General features: G+C 37.5%; 1 protein-coding gene across 1 annotated transcript in view; it reads left to right on the top strand.

The window, feature by feature from the left end:
• ANAPC10 (anaphase promoting complex subunit 10) overlaps nt 1–12,236 on the top strand; it is a 30,365-nt gene extending 18,129 nt beyond the window's left edge. Inside the window, exon 4 of the mRNA XM_010145639.1 lies at nt 12,006–12,236. Within this exon, the coding sequence (XP_010143941.1) occupies nt 12,006–12,236 (231 nt within the window). The remainder of the gene's footprint in view (nt 1–12,005) is intronic.
• Nucleotides 12,237–12,579: the final 343 nt, after the last annotated feature.

Here is a 12,579-nt window from a genome sequence, read left to right as displayed (position 1 = left end):
TTCTAACAACTAATGTCACTCAGGAACTACATTTTTGTGTAACAGATAAAATGTGAGTGCTGTGCAGTTTTCTGGGTCCGTCTTCTTGTAGAAGATATCTTCTCTTCAACGGGTAGCAAGAGCTCCTTTCAGTGAGGGGAATGTTTTTCTTTTGTTTTGGGTGTGCTTTCTTCCCCTCATCTATAAAGGTTGCTTGAGAGCTAACACTTGTCTGCTACTACTACTTTTAAATCTTGTGATATTCCCATTTTCTTGCATCTATAATTTCCCATAATAATTTTCTAAGGCCTTCCATTATTCTCTGGGGTGCGAAGTGCAAGGCATGAAGTGTAATCACTAGGCTGTCTCTTACTCAAGATGATTTGATACAGGATTAACTCAGTGTCATTAATTTTCAGACACATCTTTATTCATTGCATAATCTGATTTTTTTCAAGTACTTTCATTGTGTAATTTAACTGTAGCTATGTCTAGACATATTTCCTGGATATGGCTAAACAATTTTGAAGGTAAATGATGAGCTGATTTTTTTTGCACTTTTACACAATCATGATATCATTCCATTATATATGTTAGAACAAATGGGAACTGCAGGCATTGGAAGTACAGTTCTCATCCATTTTGCAAACTTCTGCATCTTTATAAGATTAGTTGTTTCCCAGGAGTGGTTTAACTAACATTTGCAATAAACTTGTGCATCTGTACGGTCTGTTTGTATTATATCTATCTGCTTATAGCCAGCAATTCTGGTTTGGAGAAATTGGTAGGACCTCCTGCTTTATGCCCTCCTGTCTCTGAGTTTCTGATGTCATAATTCTATTTGCCTTAAGGTCATCTTGTATAAGGCCAAGTAACTGTTCTCTTTTAAAGCATTTGTTTCTTTGCTTCTAGGAAATTTTGCTTATTCTATCCTTCTGTTACCTTTTATAAAAGGCAGCTGCCAATATTAACACTTTGTTCTGTCCTTTGGTCAGTGGTCCCAATTGTAATCGCCTGAACTTCAGAGGGTTTTTAATGTATTTTCGGGCTTCTTTGCTGTAGTGTGTTCCAATGCTCTTATTCAATCTTAGAATATACAAAGAGAACTTTCTGTTCTTTGTATAGCTGTCTGCTCTTTCACTTTTTGCTATCATCCTACTCTGTGGTTTCTCCTGCCTCTGTTCAGTAGAAGGTTGAAGTGCTGCTGTCCTTCCCGAGAGCAGCCTGACTCACCTGAGAATTGTGGGAGATTATTTCTGTATTTTGGGTGGATGCTGCTTTGAAGAGGGACTAAGGTTTAGTGTGGTTCTTTTTTTTTTTTTTTTTTTTTTTTTTTTTTTTTTTTTTTTTTTTTTTTTTTTTTTTTAGATCTTAGTACAGGAATTTAAAATTTTTGGGCTTTTCAGTGGTTTTTTGGGGGGGTGGTGGGCAGAGGGGGGCAAAGGCAGACTCAACTTTAAACGGGATAGTAATGTAAGTAATTTTTAAGAACTTTGTACCCTGTTTCCTTTGTTATGAAAACCTTAGTCCACAAACTTAACCAGATGGGGTTTTTATAGTTTTACCACTGTTTTATGTTGTGATTGGAAAGTTTGAATACAGATAGTGCCATCTGGTCAAGCTGGGGAAACTGTAGGGTTTTATGTTTTGTGGTTTGACGCTTTTAAAAAATGTACAGTTTCCTTTCTCCCATCTGCATCTATAGTACTCTGAGCTACTGATAATTTTATTTTAAAAAATAATAAATAATTAACACCCACTCATCCCTCTTTCTGAATGCTGGACTTTTTTAAAGTTTAAAGACTCGCAGCAAATCATAGCTCTTATACTGTTTCTTTTTAGGAGCAGTCTGGCCAGATGCAGTCTGTTCCAGTATGTCTGCAACTTAGGCTTTAAACAGCTTAGGTACCAGAAGCAGGCAAACTGAAGCAGAACGTTTGTTTTGGGCTGCATTACTTAATTTTGACGCTGCCAGTCATGCCACTGCTCTAGAGCATAAGTTCACGATTTTTTTTTTTGCTGCTTTTTCAGCTTCAGCATATACTATGTGTTAAGCTCAAGGGAAGTAAATGAGATTCACATTGGAGCCAGGTCTCTGTAGGTCTGAAGGATTTCCCCTGATAGGAGTCTTAGTTTCCTGTCAGTGTACCTGCAGAAGTATGGCAGTCCTGTCTATTGTGTCAGCTGGTTAATGAGACACATTCTCCCAGCAGGAGAATGCTAATAAGCTTCAGATATGTTTGCCTTCCCTTCCTCCACTCTTGACTGATCCTCAAGTGAATTATGAAAACCATTTTTCATTAAATCAGAATCCAAAGTTTCACAGCTGTTCAGACTGATTTCAGTTGGAGATGTTGTTTCTTCTGGAGCAACAGGTTCCTGGTAAGGTGGAATCTGCTTTAGCTGAAACCAAACTAAACTTTGACTTCCTGCTGTGGGTTGAAGGTTTGCTTTGGACTTTTAAGCCCTATTTCCATACATGCACCACCATGTTAGACTGTGGTGTCTGTCACTCTATATTTGCTGGTCTGATCATTCTGCTTTCTGAAAGGACAGGAAGAACGCTTTTGTATTTTCCTTCAGTTCCAGCAGGTAGGATGGCTGCTACTTAAAACATATGCAGGCAGGCAGTCCTAATCTAATAGGGTTTAATTTATGGATGTGTCAAGCATAAACTCTATGTGGAAGTTCAAGTGAGCTCGTGCAACAAAAGAACCCCAGGATTTTGAAGATGTGGGACTTGAGAGCAAACTGTCCAAGCCTATTTAACATTTTTAGCCTACTCCAAAAACATCATATATACTTTGAGACACATTTTTGTAATTAATTTTGCGCTGCTTATGCATTGTCATCCTCAGAGAACATATTTTCAAAAAGTATGACACAACAAATATGAAAACAGTGGGTTTTTTTTCTTTCCAGAGAGACTTTCCTAGCAAACAATCTGACAAATTCCTGATGGTGTCTGCAGATGCGTTTTCTAGAATGGAAGATGAAGTATTCAAAGACTATTATTTTTTGCTTTCCTTTTGATTGCTCTTTTTCTCCCACCCAGAGTTAAGCAGACAATATTTTCTGAAATTACAGTTGAGTAAGACAGTTTTGGCTGACAAATTCACAGTAGCTGAGCGTTTGGCAGGCTATTTGTGTCTTGGGCTTGCATGTACCTGGTTGTCTAAGTGTTACTGGCAAGTACTGTGAGCAGATGCAGTAGTGTGTGATGGGCAGCGCGGTGGTTGCTTAAGCACCACGGACAGGGGCCCCTCCGTGTGCGTCCAGACCATCTATACATCGATCTGTGGGACTTCCTCCGCAGTGACTTCGTATGTCGAGAGTGTTTTATGTGGGCAGTTCAGCACAGCCTTCACCTTTTGCAGGCATCAGTACTTAGGATTCTTTATCACTTTATGCTTTTGAAAGAGCTGTTTTACCTGTGAGTCCATGTCAAAAATAATGATATTCCGCAGCATGTGCACTTGTACCTTGCTTTGTGCCATTTGACAGTAGTCTTATGTGCATACATGCTCACTGGAGACTTCACTCATGTCTAGGACTTATCTGATGTCCTCTTAAGTGCTCTTTATCTGATTTCAGAAGGTTTCAAAGACAAACTATGAGGGCAATAGTAATGCAAAACCTGACTTGCCCTGTTTAACATACCATGGATTAAATTTCTATGGTGTGCTCTTCCTAAGTTTATTCCTGTTGTGATATTGAAATTCTTTCTGAATCAATGAAGTACATCTGGGAAGGGATTTCATTGTTTTATCAGCAGAATAAAATCAAATGGTTCCTTGCTTTTTTACTATATGGGGGGATTCAGGACACCTCATTGTAAAGAGTATCAAAATGGACAAGTTGATGAAACCATTTCACAAGTTGGCTGGTGAATTGTTTCTGCTAAACGAAATCTAGGTTACATAGCTCAATTGACTTCATCTGCGTACTTCAGAAACGTGCCTGTTTCTATGATGTAGAGGCAGCAATGTGATATAACCCACCAACATAGTCCAGCACGTGTGCTGCTTATGAAATCCAAACATGAAATTTGGAAAGGCAGTGTAAGAATCTCTATCTGAGCATCATAGATGCTAATTCTTGAACCCACCACGTGAGAAGAATATGGCGTGCTGGTTACCCACACTGGGTACCTATCAATCCACTTCTGTAGAGTAACTGTTTACTTACAGTAACTGTGATTATTGGAGGTGTTGTTTAGCTCCTATGATTGAACCTGCATTGTTTTAAGAAACCATAGGAATTTAGGTATTAAATCATAAGGAAATGAGGATGGATCAAGATTGAGGGTTTTTTTATGTCAGGGACCACTAGGCAGTATAGGACTTAAACATGACACTGTTTTGAAGAATTCCAGTACTTCAGACACGTTTTAATGCCCTAAAGGGGATACCTGCTGCCTGTTCTGTATCACAGTTCCTGTTGGATAAGGCTTTTGGATAAGGCCATGACAAACTCATACTGATACTTAGGTTGGTAATGATGGCAATGAGTGGCGATGGGGGATATGATTTGAATATTTGGATAAATTTCTGATCAGATAGGTTCGTCAATAGTTTACCTATCAGTGATCTGTCTGCAGATCTCCATCCATGCAGTTCCATGTCTCATGTAAAAACTAATTCAAAGTTTTCAGTGATGCTGTATAGAAGCATTATGGTTTTAGTTCCAAACATTGCACTGGCCTCTAAAGATTTTATGTTATTTACCAAGTATTGTGTTTTTAAAAAAAATCTTCTGTGGTTTGAATCCTTTTTGCACCTCAGTCTGTTGCTGTTTCACAACTTGTCAAGTTTAAAACTTGACAGATCACAGTTTAAAGTATGAGATCCTTGTAGTGGAATAACATTGTCTAAGCTGATTCTTTCCCCATCAGAGGCTATAACTCCAGTTTTTAGATGTCTGCCTTTTACCAGAAGTTCACAGTGCAAGATCCTCGAGATGGTGGTGAGCTTCTTTTGCTTGACAGAATAAATCAGAAGTCTTGCTTTACAGAACATTTTCTGAAGACAATTTGCAAAGACACCAAAATATTACCACTTCATTCAACTGTTCAGAAATGAGTGAAATAAAGCTATAAGTGAACACATACACACTGTCACTTACAAACTGTTTAATTGCATAAGGTGAATTGGCACACTTGATGCATTTGGTTATTTATATGGGGCCAGTTGATTGAGAAACTCAGTTTTCAACACATCTTGATGATCTGTGCGAAATGAAATAAAATTTAGTGCATTCATAAAACTCTGGTCTAATATTTCATCATTTCCCCATAGTATTTCCTTGCTATGTTGAGCTGATTAAGCGTTTCTCTAGGATATTTTCATGATCTCTGTGGTCTGGTCGACTTCTATGTTACTTCTAGGTTCAGCTACATATGCTGTGATAAACTTTTATTTTGGTAATCTACATCAGTAAACTTTACTTTTTCTAGCTTGGTTTGTGTATTTACTTGTCTTTATTTTAATTGGATACAATTTTCTAACTCCTGGACACTGGTTAATTTTTACTGTTTTAATGTGGATCAGAACAATTTGAAGGAGGATCTAGAAAACTCTTTACAAGGATCTTTTTGACCTTTTTCTCTCAACCTTCTCAGTCTTCCCAAAAGTTATTTCCTCCAGCTCATTTGAGCAAAATGCTTATGTACGATAGGAGTTTTTAGTATTTGCAGGTTTCAATGCCTGATACAGCTTATTCTGCAGCTAGTCTCCTGTCTGCCCAAATCCATAGTTGAATCTTCTTGATGGATGGACTGTGTTTCTCTAGACTCTTCAGGAACTGCTGTTTGGAAGAATGGAAAGCTTCTCTTACTTGATGGACTGAGGTTAGACTTCTTGACTGTTTAAGGAGGTGACTGATTAAGACCACAGAGCCACCTCCTTAGGTGGTCGCTGCTTCGTTAGAGCAAAGAAGTGTGCTTTTCACAGTGGGTCTTTTGAGCATGTTTCTGTGTTTCTTGTTAAGCTGCTAACGTGGTGTCCCTCCTTTGACTCACTTGGAACTTGCAAAGTTTCTTTTGGATATGCTTCATTTTTCTGCTGGAACTGGTGCATCACTGCTATTAACTGGTTCTCTTCCTTCCTAAGTGAAGTGATGGCTGAAGCCCAAGTTCTGTTACTTCATGTGTTGACAGTTTCAGTACTTGGAATTTTGTGGAGGACTGCCGATTCCTGAATCCTGGTAGCTATATGGTATGACATGGCAGTTAAGGAAAGAGAATTTTGGAGATTTAGTCAGCCTTTGTCTTCCTTGCCAGTTGTGAAAACATTTGAATAGCTAGAGAGAAAAAAAGCTAATCAAGGAAAAGCCTTTCCCATATTTGATCACCTAACTAGGAGGAAGTCTGTATTAATTTCTGAAAATAGCGTTTCTTTAATCTGGAACTTAGTTTTTGAATTTTATGCTTGGAAGAATACGTTATTGGGAACACTTGCTTTGAAAAGCTTAGGTTTTTTGTATAACTGTATGGTAAGGACTAGTTAAGCACACAGGCAAAATTATGTTTGTGAAGGAGAATCTAGCCATTATTAATTTCAAAGGTTTCTAAGTTATTGCAATAAGAAGCAACAGCTTTATTAGTTTTATGAGAAGAGTAGAAGGAGTAAAACCAAATGCTGTCTGGTTTCACAGACTGCGTTACATGCAGCCACTAGAAACATGAGTTGCCATTTGTATCTAGTAGTACAGATGATTAAATGGGTATGTGATAAGGTAAGAACATCTTGGAACCATGTTGTATCATGCTTAAGCTGTGATGGCAGCAGTAATTCTTAGTTTTCAGTGCAGGTGTGCGGAAGAGGATTTTTTTTCTCCAGGGGAAGAAAACAGCCTGTTTTCTGTATGTGCATGGAAAAGCTTATCCTCCTGAAACCTGGGAGTCCTGTCTTGCATACATTCTGGAATGCCTTTATAATGTCCCTGGATATGAAACTACTTAGTTGTGGTTTTCCTCCTGTATCTTCAAAGGGCAACAAAAATAATGTATTGTTTCGAGGATGCTAACCTACTGTAAGTATAGCAAATAACTTTGGTTGGGTCTATAAGCCTAGTAGTAGCAGTTTGTGTTATATGCCACTTTGAAGACACAACAGAATTTAGGCAGAATATCACTGAGTGTGGAAAAGAAGTCACTATTCAATTTAAGTAGGATTAAGTGCAATAGAAAAGCCTTCTTTGGATTTCCTGTACTATAAGGAGGCTAGCAATACCAGTGTAGAACAAGCTTCCTCTAAAAGCTCTGGTCTTGTGCTCTGTCATCTTTCTGAAGAGTAGCCCCAAGTTGATTTTTTGTTTTTTTGTATTTCATTGTGTGGTTTATATCTTCTATTGTAGAACATACATTATTTGCTATAGTAGCTTTGCCAAATGTGTCTGGAATTCTGTAGAACTTCTAGACTATACAATAAAGTGAAGAAATGGGACTATTAAGTTGCCTGAGAAGATTTCTGTTGAGAACGTTATTTCTACTGTAGCTGTCAAAATAATGTGGATTACTGGAGTGGGAGTATATATCCATAGGTAAAGCTGTAGCGTGCAGAGGACAGGAAAAATGAGAAAGCAAACAATGGAGAGAAAGCAGAAGAGATAGATAAGAGTATATAACAGCAGCAAAGGACAAGTGAGTAATTTTTTTATTTCAATTTTTATCCCTTTGTTCCTCTATTTTGATTTTCATGCTTTTATTGTTTACCAATTTTCACAACATTTATAGTATTAGAAGATCATTTTTAAAAAGCCCAAACCCTAGGCTTTTAGTATATTGTATGTAAGATTAGTCTTAATAAGATAAGCTTAAGATAAGATGCAGGAACTGCCCTGAGTTACTAATGTTGAACTTGCATTGATTCTTTCCTTTGTTTGCCTTTTTTTAACCTTTTCTGGTAAAAATTGGAAGTTTTTCTGTTACATGTTTTAACTTTACTCAATAATACAACTGACGTTTAAAACTTGCATGAAAGTCATTTAATTATGACTGGTTCATAATGACTAACATAGGAGGAAAAAATACAGGAGGAACTTAAATCTGGTGTATTCTCATAGGGGACTTAGGCTGTGGAGTTGGGATGGAACGTAAGTATGTATATACGTGGGGTAGTGCTTTTGAAGTGCAGGTTTGACACCAAAGCCAACTGAAATGGATTTAAAGTATAGTATTTACTATAGATAGAGCTGCTAGTCCCACCTATACTTAAGGTTCTGTGACCCTTTCCATTTTAATGCTTAACTCTTAGTTACTTTATAACTTTTGCCAAAGTTCAGACAGATTTTTCCATGCCAGATGTCTGCTTTGGGTTGATTTTTTTTTTTTAAGTTTCAGCCAAAGCAGTTCTCTTCCAAGAATAAGGCTAGTGAAAAGTATGCTATTTTGCTTGTGTGAGAATCTTCTTTGATGCTCCAGTGCCCCCAAGCTCTGAAGCAAGGATTTGACATTTGGCAATAGTTCAGCCTTTGTGTTGGGGATGTGCTTTTTGCCTCCCTGTAAAAATCCACCCAGATTTCCAGACCGGTTTACAAGGCTTTGAAAGATTGCCATTTGCATGGGCTTAATAGGAATTTCTTAAAACTTCACAGTAAGTTTCCTGTAGATTCTGTTCACACTGGGAATGCTCCAGGCAGAGTAGAGCTGCATATTTCATCCCACTTCTGCTAGGAATTGTAATGGCTGGATCTGGGTGCTGACATTGAACTGAGAGTGGGCAGCATTTTTGTCTTGTGCCACCACTGCTTATTTCCATGTCCTGTTCTTTCTCCCTGATGAAGGACCTGGGTCCTCTGAAAAAATAAATTGTTGCACTCATCTGAAAGAGCATGACAGATGTGGAGGAGAATTAAGGAATATATATTTGTGTATGTATGTCTGGCTCGTACCATTCCTTTGGTCACAGCAAATGTGTGTATCATACTGGTGAAATACTACTTCCTCTTCTAGTGGGCGTTCAGATAATTGTTAAGTTTTTAAACTTCAGTATTTAAACATCACTAGTTGAATGGGTCTCAAGGTTTTAACAATTTTGCTGAACTATGGAGGCATCAGTTTAAAAGTTATACTCAAAGGATGTCACAGTACAGTAATACTGTTTGGAGGGCAAAAATAAAGAGCTAACTTTTTCCAAACATTTAAGTCTGAGACCTCTTGCACGTAATATGTTGTAGTATAGCCTCCAATTTCATCACAAGTGTTACATGCTTTGTCTAAGAGACAACTACTTGACTGGAATGGGGGAAGGGGTCTATTCTGAGAATGAGTCCAGAATTTGTACAGTAAAGGCTGTGTATTTGTCAGTTACAGAAGGTGGATGTGTGGAGTAGCGGAGCAGAGATTTCAGGAATTAAAAGGGGGGGGCGGGGCCTGGTGGAGGGGTTTGTGGCTAGGACAGCTGAAGGCTGCTTGATGAATTGTGTGCAATCTGTGCTTAGTCATGGTGTTTTTCACATGATGCACTCAAGTGACTGTTCCTCGGTGGCTGCTCATACTGTGTGTTCTAGTGGCTGTTTTGAGAACTCTATCAGTTTGCAGAAATGCAGACACTTAGAATTGCAAGTGAACTCAGTGGGAGCTAAACCTCATGTAAAATACTGCGTATTACAAAGGACAGTAAAAATCAGGTTCAAAGTATGTGAAATTTGACATCTGGAACTAGGGAATATTTTAATCTAATTAACCTAATGCCTCAGTTGCCTGCTTTGCAGATGCGGGAATGACTTGTCCCATCCCTGTAGAAAGGCTTGTGAAGAAATTGGTTGCCTTTCTATCAGAGCCGAAAAATAACATGCTCTATAGATAAAGCGTATGACCACCTCCCACTGATTGGAGATGAAATCATAGCAATAATAAATATGCAATCAGAAGTTTAAATAAGATACAAGTGTATTATTACATTAGTAAAATTATCTTTGCAACTCTTAACTTTCCAGTGCTTACCTTTATGACCCTAATAATTCCTCTTAAAATAAAATGTGATTTTTCTCCAAATTTAATAAGCATCCAACTTCCTTTTGTATAAATAGCCCAATTTTGCCAATCCCTTGGTAGCTGTTTTGGTTGTGGAGGTGGAGTCATTACTTCACTCTTTGCAATTTCTTTCCCAATAAAGCATTCAAACCTGAACTATATTGGATCTGTCTGAAATGGATGATGTCAACCTATAGAAAGTGGTATTTTTTTTTTTTACTGCATTAACTAATGCATTTCATACTGATCTGAACATAAAAATCACGGTATTGTAGCCCTGGCACTAAAACTTTCCACTTCGAATTGGCAGTCAAAATCTGTAAACTCTGAGAACAACATTAAATGCAACTTTCATTAGCAATAACCTTTTAATTCTCTTCTAAATCATAGCCACTTTACCTCATTACTAGTTGAATAGAATGCTCCTGGGATCCTCATCTTTTCTGTTCCCTGTGGAGGTGGAAAACATACTTGCTCAAACCCTTGACTACTACCTCACTATGATAAATTTCCCCTTTGTAAAGCTGCTTCAACAGTACATCACTTTGTAAAGCCAATTGTTACCTGAAGTTTTCTATGTAAAAGAAGACTTTGTAGTTTTTTTTAAAGGGACAGGATTAAAATGATGAAATGAATGTGTATGTGATGTGTGTAAGTGTTTGGCTCAAGGGGTGAAAAGATTTGCTAAGGTTTAATGAATTTAATGCTTTGGAAATTATTTGTTGGAGAGCCTGCTGCAGTGGAGAGTTTTGGGTTTGGTGGGGGTTTTTCCTTTTTTTTTTTTTTAAAGGGGGGGGGGAGAGGTTTTTGTCTCTAAAGAGGTCTGCAGTGGAGAGTTTTGGGTTTGGTGGGGGTTTTTCCTTTTTTTTTTTTTAAAGGTGGAGGTGAGAGGTTTTTTGTCTCTAAAGAGGTCATCAAACTTTTTTCACTTGTTTCTTGAATCATTAACTCGGGCTGTTTGCTCCTCTGAAACTAGCTCTCAAATAGGTCTTTCGAAAGTCTCAGCATAGGCAAGGGTTTTGACAGGATGTTTGTCATGTATTTTTAGGAGAAGGATGGGAATTTTGAGCTGCTCAAAGCATAGATCTTCCTTAGAGGAACGCTGCTACTAAGAACAGCAGTCTTACTTGCTTAGCTGTATGAAATCCACTTGTTTGTGGACAACTGGTTTGGATTTTGGTTTTTTTTCCCCTCAAGACTTCCGTTATTTGTGTGCTCTTCCATATGTGCTTTGAGCTGTGCTTTGAAGTTGGGGAACTAGCTTTAAACAAAAGCTGTTACCACACTTCTGCATAGCATCTAGCTTGATTTCAGCATGCTGATGTGTCAGTGATGTGGTTTAGAGTTAATGAAATGCAATTCTCTGCTTGCTTTGGCATTGGTTTCTGTAGGATTAAAATTAAAAAAAAATCATATTACACTTGGTTTGTGGTATAAAAGCCAGGTCAAAATGGACTTTAGAATGTGATTAAATGGCTGTGCAGTAATTAATTGGCCAGTTAATTAATAAAGTCTGTGAGTTATCCTGTATTTTTTCCTCTGTCACCTTCCAGTTCCTTATCCCCAGACTCTCTAGTAATCTCAGGAATTTCTGAAAACCCAGACTTTTTGTGGATTTAGTTTCTGCTATAAATCATTCTACCATATCTTAGTTCAGAGTGCTCAGATAAAACAATTTAAGATGCATCTTTTCTGTCATCTTTGAGTAGTGTACTTCAGTAACAAGATCCAAATAGCACTGCTTTGACATTCTTGAATTCATACTCAAGCTTGTGGGTTTTTTATATTTATTTTAAGGTTAAGACACATAATGAAAGGTAGATTCTGAAAGGCAAAAGCAAACACGACTGTAGACAACTGAATTAATTTGTATCCAGTTACACCACCAGTAAATTAACTAGAGTATTCAACTGCGCTATATCAAATTCATTTGAAAAAGTAACTAAAATCTGATGTGCAAGACTCTGCTCTATTAAACAGGTTTAATATGTGATCATTTATAAACATGTTAAGTTTCTGAAGTTTTGCTTTTTTGTCTTGTTTTTGGCAGCAGCTTGAATTAGTGGAACCAAGTGGCTGGATTCATGTTCCTTTAACAGATACTCATAAGAAGCCTATTCGCACGTTTATGATTCAGATTGCTGTTCTAGCTAATCACCAAAATGGAAGAGACACTCATATGAGACAAATCAAAGTGTACACACCGGTGGAAGAGAGCTCTATTGGTAAATTCCCTAGATGTACAACAATTGATTTCATGATGTATCGCTCCATAAGATGAAATTTCTTAGAAATAAAGACAGTTTTTGATGGCAGTATCATTGCTTATATACTTAAAGAGCAAGATTTACTTCAGTGTGGTTATATCTTTGTTTATACTTTGTACTATATGGAAATAAAGATAATCTTGTGTTATAATATACTACAGTCTGTAATTTTGCGTTACTTTTGCTTGGAGTCTTTGAGTGCTTTTGTGCTATCCAAGAGGGAAAAAACCTGGGTACTTTTAAAGAACATATTTGTGACTAGGAATCAATAATTGAATTGATATAATATGGTTCATTTTAGGGGGTGATTTCTTCCTAGTTATCACGCATGGATTTAGTATGTTCTATAGTGTTACT

This window comes from Buceros rhinoceros, unplaced genomic scaffold (assembly GCF_000710305.1).
Source record: "Buceros rhinoceros silvestris isolate BGI_N320 unplaced genomic scaffold, ASM71030v1 scaffold1401, whole genome shotgun sequence".
Classification (NCBI taxonomy): Eukaryota; Metazoa; Chordata; class Aves; order Bucerotiformes; family Bucerotidae; genus Buceros; species Buceros rhinoceros.
The sequence above is the reverse complement of the archived record's forward strand: the minus strand, read 5'-3'. Positions and strand labels throughout refer to the sequence as shown.